General features: G+C 44.7%; 1 protein-coding gene across 1 annotated transcript in view; it reads right to left on the reverse strand.

Annotated features, from left to right (window-relative positions):
* LOC119440264 (uncharacterized) overlaps window positions 1-15,654 on the reverse strand; it is a 58,954-nt gene that overhangs the window by 28,395 nt on the left and 14,905 nt on the right. Inside the window, exon 2 of the mRNA XM_049662840.1 lies at window positions 10,717-11,069. Coding sequence (XP_049518797.1) covers window positions 10,717-11,069 — 353 coding nt within the window. The remainder of the gene's footprint in view (window positions 1-10,716; window positions 11,070-15,654) is intronic.

Here is a 15,654-nt window from a genome sequence, read left to right on the forward strand (position 1 = left end):
AACCATGCAAACCGAGCACACTCGCTAGCTCCGGCAGCAGCCAAAGTATACAACGGAGGCATCTTAGTGTCGACGCGCGCGCCACCACTCGGCATCATGAATCACTGCAACACGCGCCGCGCTCTCCGACGGCTGCGTTGCTCCCACCTCCCCCTTCTAGCCACCGTATCTCTGGTGTGTCTTAGGGCGCTATAACAAAAATGATTCCGAACTGTTTTGATTCCAAACTCCTGACGTCAAATTTACGTAACCACTGACGCAAGCATCGGACGGTGACCCGCAACGTCGTCTGAACAACCCAATCATCGTTTATAGGAGGTCTGTCACATGTAAGAGGCCGCCTGTGGCGCGAAAAAGAAGAGGAGCACGCGATGCCCGGTGTTCGGAACGGCGCGAGCGCGCGAGGCGCACGAACCGAGGCATAGTCGAGGGATGAACGGCGCTGTCCGTTGAGTTTCAACGTGGCACCGGGTCAGGAAGGTCGCATCTCCAGCTATGTTCTGGCGACGGGAGACTTGGGGGTCTGGTTGAGTCCGCGACGCTGGCCGTCCAAGGTGTGGCCGTCGACCTCAGCAAGTTCGGGCGAGGCTCCTGGACGGGCTGCAGCTTCTCACGGCCGGACCAGGCACCCCCGAGAGGATCCCCCTTCTGTGGCAGACCGGCATGTTCTAATCTCCTCGGGACGACACGTCGGCACTTCTGAAGAAGTTGCGACGCATCCCGACGCTAGGCCTAGGCAGGTGGGCCTAAGCTACGACGAACGCCATCGCTGACGAGCGCATCACCGACGAGATACCGACGAGCTCACCACCGACAAAGGAGGCAACGCGAGTCGTCGGCATCTAAGGCAGTAACGACGCCCCGAATAAATGCGACTTGGACCCGACGAGAGGAGCTTCAAGTCGGCGGTCCGTAAGAGCCCATGTTTTTGTTTACGACGCAGTTAGGCCGGGGCCAAGGTGGCCAGACTCTGGCGAGCAAAAGCTAAGACTGACCGAGAGACTTTAAGGCGGAGCGAGGCTCCGAAACTGAGATAGTTTTGTTTAAGTAGTTTGTAGTTAATGTGAGTTTGCTGCTTGAGTTCCAGTGAAGACTTTTGTTCAATCAATGTTAGTTTCGCGTGCCTTTAGTTTTGACTTTCGGTTTTAGTGTTGTGTGTCGCGTGCGTTCACCATCCCTGTACATATTAAATCCTCGTTTGCTGTGCCGCCGGTCGTGTCTCTCCTCCATCGAGAGTAGCGCATGCACGCAACCCTCCGCACTCCCAAGTAAAGGTGACAAGGTCACCTTTGTTCGTTTTCAAAACCAATAACATTGTCTACACTCAGCGGTTATTCTTATTTAATTGGCTAACAAGAGGCGAGGAGCACGCTTTAGTGGAGAGGGTTTCGAAGGGGCTGAGCCAGCACAGTGAAAATAGATAACCGCATGAAGAGGGTGGTGCCGGCTTCTCCGATGGGTCCGCTTCGCCATACTTCGCTTGCGGTGGCTGGTGGAAAATCGCGGCGGCGTGCAACGGAAGGATAAGACTGTCGCTAAACCAGATCCTCAGCAAAGTAGAGTTGGTAGAGCGATGTCGTATGCATGCCGAAAGGGCTCGATAACGTTTTACAGCCACGCAAAAAGGTTTACCATGCGCAAATAAATACATGCGTAGCGGTAGGTGCGAGTAGCGAGGGCCTGAGCGATTCCTTTTGGAACGGGGCAGTCTGTGGCTATTCAGAAAAATTTTCAGTTTTGTTCGGCATATTAATGCATTTTTTCGCGTACACGTCACTTTGACGTGTGAGTTTTCGTGGTTTTGTGAGGTCGCGTGACAGACAGGCGAAGTGGGCGTAGCCAGAAAACATTGGACCAATAGCAGAGGGCTAATGGTGAAAAAGGGTCGAATCAGGAATGATTATTTTTCTTTTGTGCGGTTTAATCATGCATAATCAGTGTGTACACGTTATATCAGATGGGAAGCTATCGCGGTTTTCGTGACGTCGTGTGACAGACAGGCGAAGTTGGGAGTGGCCCGAAAATGTTTTCACCAATCATGGAGGCTGATTGCAGAAATTGGAATCAAAACAGTTTGGAATCATTTTACGTTATAGCACCCTTGACCACGACTTTTCGGCTTGGCGCTTCCCTCAGCATCGACGCTGAGCGACACCGGGTGACGAAACGCCAGAAAACGCCGGGGAAACGCTGAATGTGGGACGGCCTTTAGAGCTGCGCTTTAAACATCCGGAGACACAGCACCGCACTGGACAAATGCGTCGCCTTGTGTGCTATATTCTTTCACGTTCTTTTATTTTTAACTTCGGAACAACGAGGCCACTTGACAGCTTTCCTCAATTAAGGGACCTTTCTTATAGCGCAATTAGTAAAATAACTGTTTTTTTAATCTAGTTGTAGTAATTTCGAGTTTCAGTACTTGGGGATGACGATGCAGTGAATGGTGCGATCAGTAAAGCGACGATTTCGCTTTGGCATTGAAAGTATTCAGGAAACTATCATTCATTCTTAGGAGACGACAAACAGATATCAGAATGGTTGAAAACCGGGTTACGTTGTTAAGCTCAGCATGAAACTTTATAGTGACAAAAAAGCGTATATAAGAACATTCATAGCTAGTACAGAAAAGTTTATATCATCAATAAATTACCTTACATCAAACTTACTTATAAAGTGCATAATTAACAATACAAATTACACACTTAGGTCGCCGCGCCGCAATTGAAATACTGTCCGAAGAGAGCCTAAAATGAGTTTCCAAAAGACAATTACTCGCTGTAAATTCGAGTATGCTTCCGCCGTCAGGCAGCCTTCTAAGTACTTTATCTCAACTAATTGAAAGTGTTTCAAATCATGCTTCTCGTTTTATCTTTTTTCTGGTTATTTCCGTGACGTCGTCGTTACAGCTTCTTAACATTTCATAATCTATCCGAACTGACATCGCGTGGCAAATGTATACGATATTGTCTGTTTCATAAAATCTATCAATTCAAACAACTCTAAATAAACAGCTTCAAACATGCCCCTTGTACATATGCTCCCGTTTTATTCGCAGCCTAAACGTTGGTGTACTGTATTTTCGAACATCATACCAGATTTCTCTCTTCTAAGAACGAGCCTGGATCGTAACCGCCTACATGTGTTTATCGCCACTATTCCGGGCAATGCAAGCTTAAAATAGCCATGCGGAAGACACTATGGTAAACTTTATTGCTGCACGTTTCTCATTTGTTACTTGGAACCACTGCTTTTTGTAATGCCTTCGGGCCTTGAGGGTATTTATACAAAGAAATAAAAGTTGCCACTAATGCTGATCCATTGCATGTTTCGCGCTGTAGCAAGAGTACTCCTTACGTTAATATATCTCCGGTTTCATGCAATACTTCCACATCTGGATAAGCATCCGAAGTCGTCTCGCATCGGTGGCACGGAGCGTACGTCCGTGCCTGTGTTAACAGTTTGATCCAGCGCTAACTCTTTTCCTCCTCTGAATAAAGCCGCCTGCTGTAAAAGGCTTGAGTGAGAAAGAGAACTCGAAATTTCTTTTAACCACGTGCAGGCGCTTATGTTTTCATTAAATAATTTGTCATAAAATAATTAATTAAGTGATAATTATTTAATTAATTATTTAATTCACTGACTTCTTTTTGGTTCTGTTTACTTTTTGTATACAACACAATAAGGCAGGTTAGTGCTGACTGTGCTGACGGTTCAGCGCCCGGACTCAACACCCACTCCAACTAAAGGTCAATTCACGTTCGAGAACGTGACATTAGAGGCTGGTCACTCTTTTGGCCTCTGTAACAGTTTTAATATGAAACATTCTTTTTCTCAATCCAGGCACATTGTGGCAGGTACGTTCCTGTGACATCTCGATTCGGCCCTTCTCAAAAAAATTATTGCATTACCAGTGTTTGTACTTATACTCTGTCTTCAAGCGTAGTGGCCTGGCGATCGAACTAATAGGCCACGATAGTTTTTCTATTGATTGGCAATCACTCTCCAGAACCTGTACAAGAGTACATTTATCTAGGTCAATTACTCAAAGGGACCCTGATGACGTTTTGCAACATGGAAAAATCGTCCGGAATTTTAACGCACTGTTGCTCTTGAGCCGCACTTCGCTTCGTACTGCAAGGCCTCATTCGCATCTTTACAGAACCGCGCCTGCCGCTGCTTGAAGGCATCATTGTGTTTTAACGCGACAGCGTTAAGAGCCCCGTGTCGCAGAAAATATCGCGTCCGCGTCGGTGTCGGCGTGGGCTCGCCGGTGTCGGTGGCGGAAATACTTATTCCATACCACATTATCCCGAACCACCCCGACGGGGCAGGCCCTTCGCATGGTGCAATGCGTTAGTGAACAAAAATTGAATTTCTCAAAGTAAAATCCGCCAGAAAAACCGTAAAGTACGACTTAACCACAAAGCGGTCGTGCCACAACCTACAGACGTCATAGCGTCGGGGTGTACTTTGAATATACGGAAAAAATGGCTGGTAAGCAGCCAGGGATCTTTGAATGCCATCGCGTTGCACTCTTAAAGGCGAAGCTTAAGCGTCCGCCAAATTTTATCAGCTTAGGAGTAGCCAAGGAGAAGAGATGAACGCTGATAGGACGTGAAAGTGTGATAGGCCGCGAAATGTACACATACGGATGGTACGTAATAAAGTTTTTTGTCATAACTTTGGCAGTGTGTGTGTAGCCTTGTCTTCCTTAAGCATTTTTTTTTTCATGGCTGCTTTCGTAGCTATCCGTGTCCTAGACAGGGATTATATGCGAAGGAAGCGCACATTTCGTCGTTGGTTACCGCTCGAGTATACATCGTCGACCAGACCCTTAGACCGAACCGACTGCTGAGGGAGCTGATATTGAGACTATGCGCGGCATAGAAGCGCACCTGCAACCATGTGCAGCGCGATCACATACGATCGCGATGGCCGGGCTGGTGCTGCTGGCTTGATCTTGAGGCCATAGACTATTCATTTTTCTGTTCGTTTTCCGAATCTGCATTTAAATAAACACATTAAGTCGCCCTGTAATCTGGTGGTGGTGGAGATGTTGCTACAGGCGGGTTTAGCCAGGCAGATCTGGCCGGCAATTGACTGCCTGAGCGTCTGTTTCTGCGCTAAGAACGTCGCCATATATCCATCAGTCCTGTCTCTCGCAGAATTCTGAGAAGTATGTGTTCCACTTCCACTGCTATTGTTTTGACGGCGCTGCGGTGAACGGGCGAGCGCGGTTGCGCTTGTCGCGCTGCAGCAGACGCCCGGAAAAGGATGCTGTCGAAACGGGGTGTGCAGTAAATTGCCATGAGAATATATGCAGCAACAATGTTATCAGTTGACCGCGCTTCTTTCTTTCCTTGTCGCTTAATCCGAGCTCTGTTTCCTTCTCGCTCTCATACGACGCCGTAAGTTTAATGCGCTGCCACTTCGATTGCAGCCTTATACTAACTTAGGAACTTTTTGGCTATGAAATCGCGTACGAAGGGCGAAGCTTGGTGAATTCTGGCTCAGGTAATAACGTTTCTTCACCGGAGTACAAATGCCTTCGTCTTTTTACCAAAGACAACATGACGTAGACATTGGTACGGCCGATAGCATAAAATTTCGAAGCGGATACGGTCATAATCACTATTTCTCTTGCTTACGCCCTTGAAGTATCTAAACTATGTAAAAACCTACAATAGATATGTAGCTCGCGTTGAATGAATGGAGTTGAAATCATGCCGTCACCCGTGGATGGATTCTGGGGTTTATGTGCCAAAACCTGTTCTGATTATGAGGCACGCCGTAGTGGAGGGCTCCGGATTAATTTTGACCACCTGTGGTTCTTAGCTGACAGCGCCTTAGATGACTGAGCCACCGCGGCGGATACCATCACCCGTGAAACGATCGTCGTCCTCATAGTCGTAATCTTGCTGCTGCCTTCACAGACACGCTTGGCGTATAACGCACATCTACTCGCCACACACACAAATACGTTGGTCAACCTGGTAACTGTTCGCGCAACACGAAACAATGATTGATAGCCAGCTATCTGCAAAATGTTTCGCATGACCTCGATTGCCGCAGTCCTGTCAGCGTACCTGGGCGTCTTGCAAGACGACTGCCGTGTCGGCGTCCGTAATCCGACGATCGCTCAGCGCAACGCCGTGCGCCTTCATATCGACGACCTTCTGTACAAGACCCCTGACCACGGCTTGCGGCTCGAAAGGGCTACTGCGGAGTATGCTTCGTTTGACCACCAGCAGGAGCGGAGTGTCTTGCACGCTTCTCATGTGCTTCAATATCCGGCCCTCGAGCGCAGCTGAAATCCAGGCGGATAAACGACTGTGAATGCGTACCTTTGGTTAGCTGAAGGTAAAAGAAACGTCGGCACCATGTTGCGAGAACAGCCTAAGTGTTAGTACTGGCTAAAAACATTGTCGGTAGCCTTATTTTATGATGTGTCCCAAGCGCAGATCGAGAAACTAACGGGCTCTAGCAAAGTGCCGTCTTCGACTTGCATCTTCTACGTGGTATAAGCCGCATGATGCGCCTCTTGCGCCTGTTTTGATGCAGTCGGATTATGTTTTCATGCACTTGGGTTGTGTTTAACGATAATGCAGATCATTTTATACATCTGCCGCTGCGTTAACGTAGACTTTAGTTATTAAAAATGAAATTAAATAAAGCGTAGCACCAGGCTTGCGAAGAAATGCAGTCATTCTCACTAGAAAGTACTAGCCGATATTGTGTGATAGATGGCGACGGGAGTGTGCCTCATGCTCGTTTTCCACTTCGCTGTTGACTTTTTGGCTTCATATTAACCGTGTTAAACACAGATTCATACATACACGCCGTAGCGAATGCCTCTGGATTGTGCCGGGATCGGGGTATTCTAACATGCCTAAATATATGAACGTTTTCGCATTTCCTTTCTATCGAAACGTGATTGCTTTGCCCAGCAAACGAGCCTGCGACCTCACCACTAAGCAGCGCAACACCATAGCCTTTGCGCCACCGTGACGAGCTCTTTGTGACTCCTTACGTCACAAAGACTTCAAATTGACATCAGATTGGCATCAAATTGGCTAGGCTTAGAAATTATTCCGCTTGAAATAACGACGAAGTGTTACCTGTTGCAGAAATCTTCGATAACTTTCCGTGTATGCTCAGGGAGGGGAAAGTAGAAACAGCAGGTTTCAGCTGTTTAATACTTCTTCTGTGTTGTCTTACGAGTGTGGTTCACGCCTGACGAATTATTTTTATAGGTGGCATACCGCTGGTAATGAATACCTGGATTGAGTTTGATGATCGCCATGTACGAGTGCACAAGATGCCGCTCAGGTGGCGAAACGGGTACGTCGACCATAACGAAGTTACAGCTACCCGGTATCACAGCTCCAAGGAAGGCCTCGGCGTTTGTGTGGCACAAGAGGCCTCGCAGGTCTACATAGTAGAAGCAAAATGTAAGGCAGAAATAAATATTAGGCTATAATAAATACTTGACAATGCTCCATTTTATTCATAGGCGGCAACGCTACGAAGGCTGAAGATACTTCTTTCACGATTCTCATTCGCAACAGTGAACTAGTGCGTCACAGATAAGAGAAGGTTATGGGTAGGTGCCATGTAATGATGTAAAATTAGGCCTCATACCTGTATGCAAAAAATATGACGTATTGTATTCACGAAACTCGTCAGAAATGTCAATTTATTTTCAACTAAATGAGCGGAGAGACGCGTCTCTGCAACCAGCGTCCACTACGCGGCACCTGTGCTCGCAATAAAATGTGTACGCCGCATACTGGAAGCAAAAAAGATGCACAAAGAATTCGTTATTTGACATAACCCTGCTTTCACAACTTTTAGTTGTAATACATAAAGCAATTATTCCATCGCATGCTTCGCCAATCAAAAACTGCTGCATTGCGACATGCGCGGAGTGAGACTTCTGTGACCGCACTACTTGCGTAGCCTATGCAGCATTGCCTGCTAAGTACCAAAACGAATATGGCAGGCTTTATTTAACCAGCAAAGGAACGCGCGCATGCCCATCAGCACAGAATGTTCAATCACTGCGCCATGTTTTCTATAATGGCGTTTTACGTGTGGTATGGGGAAATAATGTTGAAATATTGCTCCGCTTTATATGATGCTAGCTGATAATACATTTATCTCAATGTGTTTAGGAACACAGATAGGCAGTTATATTTCATGGCTCAGAGGGTCTGCTTGCTTCCGCTATGAAATCGTAATTTCGTTTAAGTTTCTTTCGCGAAACAGTGAGAAAGGCTTTTTGTTCTAAGGTTGCAATAAAACAGCATGCTCACTCTAGACTGCCGCAAATGACCCTATGACCCGTTTGGGTATTACTTGCACGACAGAGCGCTTTTTTTTATTTATGTAAGAATGTATTTCTGTTCATCATCATCAGGCTAATCTTATGTCCACTGCAGTACAAAGGCCTCTCCCAGTGATGTCGAAAAACCTCTGCCTAGCGATAGCTGCGTTACAAGTTGTGTTCGAAGTTGATATATCCGTGTATTTTGTCTTGTTTACGCGTCCCCACTCCTGCTTTAGTCCGAAAAAGGTTGCAGCATGTGCAAATAAAAATTCATTCGAAATTTCAATGATTTCCTTTTCAATAAAGTGATGCAGCAAAGTAAGTTAATCTTGCTTCTGTGCTGCCGCAACAGTCATCGCCGTTCCTACCACGTGTGGGACATCGCCCTTCGATATCAGCGGAAGCAGAAACTTCTGGAAAGCTGTGAAAATAAATATATAAATTCTGCCGTGGTGTGTTCGCAGAAGCACCACTGCTTTCACCAAACTTTTTGCTCGCAAGGAAACTGACTGCCCTGAGAAGATGTGGCTCGTGGGCAGTCGCTTAGTTTTTCAGGGGCTTTAGCGGCACACATAGTGCACAACACTTTGGATGGCACCATCATTACCACGTGACCTACGCACCGGGCTTGTTTAATAGAACACCGGCGTATAGTGAGGCGCCCTTTAGGTTTCCATCGAGCGTTTTACTTCTATCGTCTGGGGAGGCCTTCTGACGCTTCAAGCCTGCTGTCCGCTTGGATATGTGCGATATGCTCCAGTTAATACGGAAGCTGATAATTGTGTGTCTGGTTTCCTCCATGCATTTCATTTTTGTTAGGCATTGCGGTTCCCTATTTCAGAATTAATTCACGTGTCCTTTTAAGAGAGTTACCCGTTGTGTCTTCGGCGCTTGTCAATGTTTCACCTGTCGCAATGTTTCTTCTATAATTATGCCACTAATTTCACTCTTTACGTTTGGGTGCGTATGCATTTTAATGGCCTTCATCAATCCTAGCTAAACGCACTAGTAATGCTACTGATGCACATAAATAAGCGCTGAAGCAAGAAATAACAATTAACCGATTGCGAACCGGTGCTCTGAATATATAGCGTAAATTTATATTCTATATTCTCTCTTACGCACTAGTGTTAACCGCGGGTTTTATGAGGCAAACATTCTGACCACAATAAGCTCTACAAGAACTTGTCTTACCCCTTCGAACGTAAGTTGGGTCCATCGGTCGATCTAAAAAAAAAAAACAACAACAACAGGGATCTAACATTGACAACTGTTTCTAAACAAAGGCGAACTGAAAGACAGCAGTCTTTTTACCTGTTTACATTGTGCATAAAGTTGCCTGGCTTGTAAGCAAGCAAGAAAATCTATTTATGGGGCGCTTACTGGTACATCGAGACATGGACACAGCAGGCAAGTCCCTATACGCATCTTTTCCCCCATAAAACTCAAGCTTCGCTTCACCTATGTTTTTTTAAATAATAATAATCTATATTTCTCTCGTTCAACATAATACAGAATGACAGTGGACGTAAGGGTAAAATCCACCATGAAGCGGCTTCAGAAAGCCCCATTACGCCCCACATGCCAGTATGGCGAGGAAACCGCTTAGTCACGACAAACGCTGTTGCACAGAGCGCCGCAAAATTTGCGCGCCATCACCAATTGTGAGGCTCTTAGTTATGTTTAAGTAAATGCGTTCCTCAAAACTTGTGCCCTAAACAGCTATTGCAGACGGAAAGTATTACAAAAATAATTTATTTTAGTCACATCGGTATGCCCCTGATTCTGACTTGGCAGTGCCTACTATGCTCATTTCTTTTCGTCAGCGCTTCGACGGCACATGCTCCTCGGTCTACTTGCCTCAGATAAATTCACACCTGCACTGCTTAATGGGTTCCAGGAGTGTGAATAGAAATCAAGGATTCTCGTTTCCTCTCCGTATAAGCTCTTGCTCATATATAATAAGTGCTAATTGAAAGAGAACGAAGCTACACGGATCTCATCAAGAATTTAAAAATACGGAAAATGTGAGCCTTCAAAAATTTATCTTCGGCCTCCAAGTACTTAACGCATCCTAGCAATTTCATTGTTCCCGTGGAAACGTTATTATTAGAACTACCATTGTCTCAAAACTTTGCAGCGAGCTACCATTTCTCATTTCGCACGTACGTCTTGAGACGGCCTCCAAAGTGTCGGAGACTGAACTTGAGCAAACATGGGCATTGCATTTCGAACAGTGCCCAGTTACTAGTTGTCCTATAGTGCTGCAAAATATTTGACTAATGTCCGAAAGCATTCCTAAATGAAGAGCGTAACCAGCGCCGTAAGCTGCTGATGAATTAAATGAACGCCTATAGAGAGATGGCCGTACAACAGAGGACACTTACATGTGGTCGTTGTAGTAGTCGTAGTAGTTGTGGTTGATGTAGTAGTCGTCGTTGTAGTGGTACTGGTAGTCGTAGTAGTCGTTGTAGTAGTTGTAGTAGTGGAAGTCGTTGTTGATGTCGTAGTCGTAGAAGTAGTAGTGGTCGACGTAGTAGTCGTAGTAGTACTTGTAGTGGTAGTAGTCGTAGTAGTCGTTGTAGTGGTACTGGTAGTAGTAGTAGTCGTTGTAGACGTAGTTGTAGTTGTGGTCGAGGTGGTAGAAGTAGTCGTCGTAGTAGTTGTAGTAGTGGTCGACGTAGTAGTCGTAGTGGTACTTGTAGTAGTGGCATTCATAGCAGACGGTGTATTTGTAGTACTAATAGTCGCGTTAGAAGTGGTCGCTGTCCGTCCTACAGTCATTACATCGTCCTTCCATGGACCGGGTTTCAAGCTTTCACCTAGGAACATGAAAAAACGTGCCTTGGCTTAGGCTATAATTCTCGAAAATGCGAACATAAACAGGTTGCGTTATTCAATAATAATGACGCAAAACTATTCCAACGAAAAGAATTTGCGTACTCAGGACATGCGATTTTCATTTTCATAAAAGTTTGTATGGCCTGTGTCTGTTCGTGCTGCTTATTTTTTAGCATCTCGCATAAATATGTGCAAAGTAAATTTATCGTTGCTTACGTTTATTAACGACATTCCTCTTTCAATCTCCATGACTATAAGCTTTTATTCCAATTGAATGGTGCGAGGGGGAGACAGAAAATGATAAATGAAAGGCAGAGAGGTTAACCAGGACTGAGCCCGGTTGGTTGGTGCGACTTCACACTATGATCAATACCCTTCAGTTGTTATGCCTATACTTCCAACTGAACGTGATTCAGTGATGCGAAAACCTGCACCGTTTGATGTGTACGATGCGTGACTCCACGTTTCCGGTTGGCGAGCCTTCTGACAAAATCTTGCATGCTCGTCATACGCCGCGTTACATGAATTTGTTCGTACTTAATTACTGTTTCCCGAACTGGTCATCCATTTCCGGGAAAAATATGCACGGTGTCAATATTACCTGGCATTTAGCATTACGAACAGCTCCAGAGCAAGAACCATTTTGTAAATTCGGGCCCTGAACTCAAGTGGAGAATAGGAATGTAATCACTGCGCATTTGGCACCAGCTTCTGTCTTTTCAGCAAGAAACGCGAGAGAAAAAAAAAGTTTGGGAATGAAGACTGTTCAACTGCATGCTGCTGGGCTGGCGTGGCGATGTTGAGAACATAAACGGTGGGAGCATAATCTCCGAGATCGGAGGCATGGTCCGGTATCCTAGGCTGGCTTAACGCAAGCATTTATTTCGCTCGATTTTATTCCTTTCTTATAAACCCCATTGACGGTGGTACCGTGGTCGAAGCGTCACTCAGACTACTGACAAAGCTGGAAAAGAATAGCGTTGGAATAGAATCGTTACATTATCCGGGCTCTCGTTACATTATCCACCGTCCGCGTAATGGCGCCAGCTTTTCTGCAATATGCACCCACGCGCCCCCCACCGTTTTTACAAACGCCTACTCCCCTTTCAGATTCGGACCGTACAAACTATTCATTCTACAGCAGGAGAGATTTGCAATACCGATTTGCAGGCGTAAATTGTGTTGCAAAAGAAGTAAAACTAAACTCTCAGGTTCTACGTGTGAAAACAGCAATTTGATTATGAGGGACGCCGTAGTGGGGGGTTGCCAAAATAATTTCGAACACCTGGGTTTACTTAAAATTCACCCAATGCGCGCTAAACGGGCGTTTTGGAATTCCGCCCTCAGATGAATGCGCCTGCCGCCGCCGCGATTCCACCAGCAACCTCGAGGTCAGTAGAGCTACACATATCCAGTGGGCTACTACGACGGGGTGTGGCACAAGTTGATTCAGAAGTAATTACCATGCATACCACTGGTTTAGATTTTGTTTGAAGTACTTCAAAGGTAAATTAATATTATGGACAAGGTTAATGCAGGCTCTAAAAATATGAGAGCTTCAAACGAATAACTGTTACGTTATTCAGCCACACCACGCTCAAAGCGAAACGTTGCGACCTTCGATCGTTTCCGAATGAGATTGAATTATGGAATAAATTCAAAATCTTGTCGCCACAAATAATGTTCTTGAAGGGTTTTGAAAGTGCCACTTCTGTTAATGGGCTGGATAACCTTTGTTTTAATTGCGTCTTAGTGTTGGTGCATTTCTGTTGGGCATTTTTATGTTTATGTAATATGGGCCGTCCATGGAGGGTCAGAGGTATTGATAAATTAATAAAAATTAAAAAAAAATTAGAGACGGGCGAATATTCAAAGTTTTGAATAGGAATCGAATATTACACCCTAACTCTCTGTATGCGAGTTAGAAGCCTTCGGTATTTTCGAATATCAGAAACTTACCCAGATATTTCGCAATAACATACTGGTAACATACATACTGGTAACATACATATTCGGTCATTTAAATCTTTTTTTTTTGTCTATTCAGGTAGCACTTTCATTTTTTACACCCGCTGGTGTTTTTCTAGTAGTGGAATTTTTTATGCGTGTCTACGGCAGAGAAGTGCTTCAACAGCTTTTTTTTTTCTTTCTTTTTCCCAAGCCGTCTCATCTTTTTTTCAGCAACCATTTATTTGTCACTGTGGAGAGCTCATCATAATGCAGCCATTCATTTTTGGACATCTTGCGTGCTACCAGGCTCTCAAAATCGATGTCTAATATTTGCACAGTTTTTTCATGACAGATTAGTGATCTTGAGTTTAAAACTGATCCTTTGTAATTAATACAGATAGCTGTATTTTCAGCATTAGTAAGTATACGCATAGTACTTAATTATACCAGAAGTAATATTGCTGCTGTAATATATGCGTCTGACGTTGACCATTAAATATTTGATTCCATATTCAAAACTTATTTAATTCGTTTGGTATGCAAATAATTAGATATTCGCCCATCTCTAAAATGAATAATTATATGAATAAATTCATATGGGCTGACGCACTGTGTCAGTGATAGTATTATTAGTTGTAACATTTAGTGTAACTGCTTTCCTTTTACCATTTCCTCTCCTTATGGGCTGTCCCAGCTTGAAGTTCTTCCGCTTCGGAACAAGCAAGTGTTCTTAAAGTATGAATCATAAGCAGGGAAAACGTCTCACTAACCAGGATGTTCTGACGAAGCTGTCCTGGTGTCCTTATAAATATCCACTGATGAAGTAGGCCCTGCGAATTCGTTGCACGCGCGTTTTTAAAGCATGAATCGTAAGCAGTGAAAACGTCTCACTAACCAGGATGTTCTGACGAAGCTGTCCTGGTGTCCTTATAAGTATCCACTGATGAAGTAGGCCCTGCGAATTCGTTGCACGCGCGTTTTTAAAGCGTGAATCGTAAGCAGTGAAAACGTCTCACTAACCAGGTTTTTCTGACGAAGCTCTCCTGGTGTCCTTATAAGAAGCCACCGATGTTGTAGCCCCTGCGAATTCTTTGGGCGCGGAAACAAAAATTCCTCAAGCCTGTTGGCACTCTCCAAAGCACGTATTGTTTCGAGCTTTACCTATAGTGTAAATCGTCCACCGCTTAGAATGGCCTCAACCGCCCGAAGTGATTACGTCTCTTTGATTTGATGTGTTCATTTGTCCGAGGCGCTGCTTACATGCCAACTAGCGCTCACGTGTAGGCAGCTCCTCGGACTAGTCATGGACACTCCCAGACGACATATCAGAGAGCTACTGCAGTGGGCCACGAAACACTGACGCCCGAAACGGCGAATTTATCAAACGGCATCCAGCTAGCTTGCGCATATCATCTTCTGACACTTTGGCAGCTGGCGCATAGGGCCGTGATGAACTGTGTCAATAGTGAGTTACGGCAACGCTTCTACGCGAATGTAGCCATAGACGTATCGAAAACAACCGTCCCATACACATGTCCATGCTCCACTTGGCCCCAGTTGGAAATTATTCAGGACAAATCGCATCTAGAGGTGAACATTATTTTTCTCCTACTCGTGAACAAAAGTGCATGCCTGAAAGGCGAACGTGGCGTTAGTGAGCCGACAACCCAGATTGCTGACGTGCCGCATTCGCAAAGCTTGCTTACAACAAACTGAATGCACGAGGTTTTCCATGTATGCTTACAATAAAGCAGCAAAATACCGTCGAACTGTCACATGGGACTTGCTGATTCCTTGCAAAGTTATTCGTTGCGACAGCGTCCACAGTATGCTTAAAAATAGATATCTCCCTTGCAATGATTTGCATCCGTTATAAAAGTCATTGCGAAATACCGCATTTTTTAGGAGCGTTCGATTGGATTCGCAATCGTGAGTAAAAATGGTCTCTTTCCAAGAAGGTTGACAAAATTATCGCTGACTTGTTGTTTGCTTGTTAATCTAACAAAAATTGGAGACATATTGTTTGTGTTCTTATTTGTTTCGCTTGCTCGGCTGTTTAAGACAGACAAGCTTTTCGCAATATAAAGCATACTTCGCGTAAAAGATAAGTTGCATTAAAGTTACGTGGGCGCCTTTCGAAGCATGACAGAAAGCACCATTCACGGTATTGAAAGTTATGAAAGTGTTTCCCATAAAACGGTGCTAACTGATCAACTGGGTAGCAGCGCCTACGACTGAAGGAATCATGACAATTACTTGGTTTGTCTCTAAGCACTTTGAACTCTTGTCAGGCAAGGTATGTTAAAGAAATACAAAGAATGTAGTTAACATTGCAAAGAGCTAGATTTCTATGGGATGGGAAAATTGAATTTAGTGGTATTTATATCCATTGAAGAATTGCAGATTTCTCACTGCTTGCACGTGCGATAGACGGATCGAGGAGTCATCAACTCCATGAAATGTAAACTGAATAAAAGCCAAGTGTTTTTTATTATTTTTAATATTTTAGTTGCTGCAGATTTTATAAATATCTC

This window comes from Dermacentor silvarum, chromosome 2, assembly GCF_013339745.2.
Source record: "Dermacentor silvarum isolate Dsil-2018 chromosome 2, BIME_Dsil_1.4, whole genome shotgun sequence".
Lineage (NCBI taxonomy): Eukaryota > Metazoa > Arthropoda > Arachnida > Ixodida > Ixodidae > Dermacentor > Dermacentor silvarum.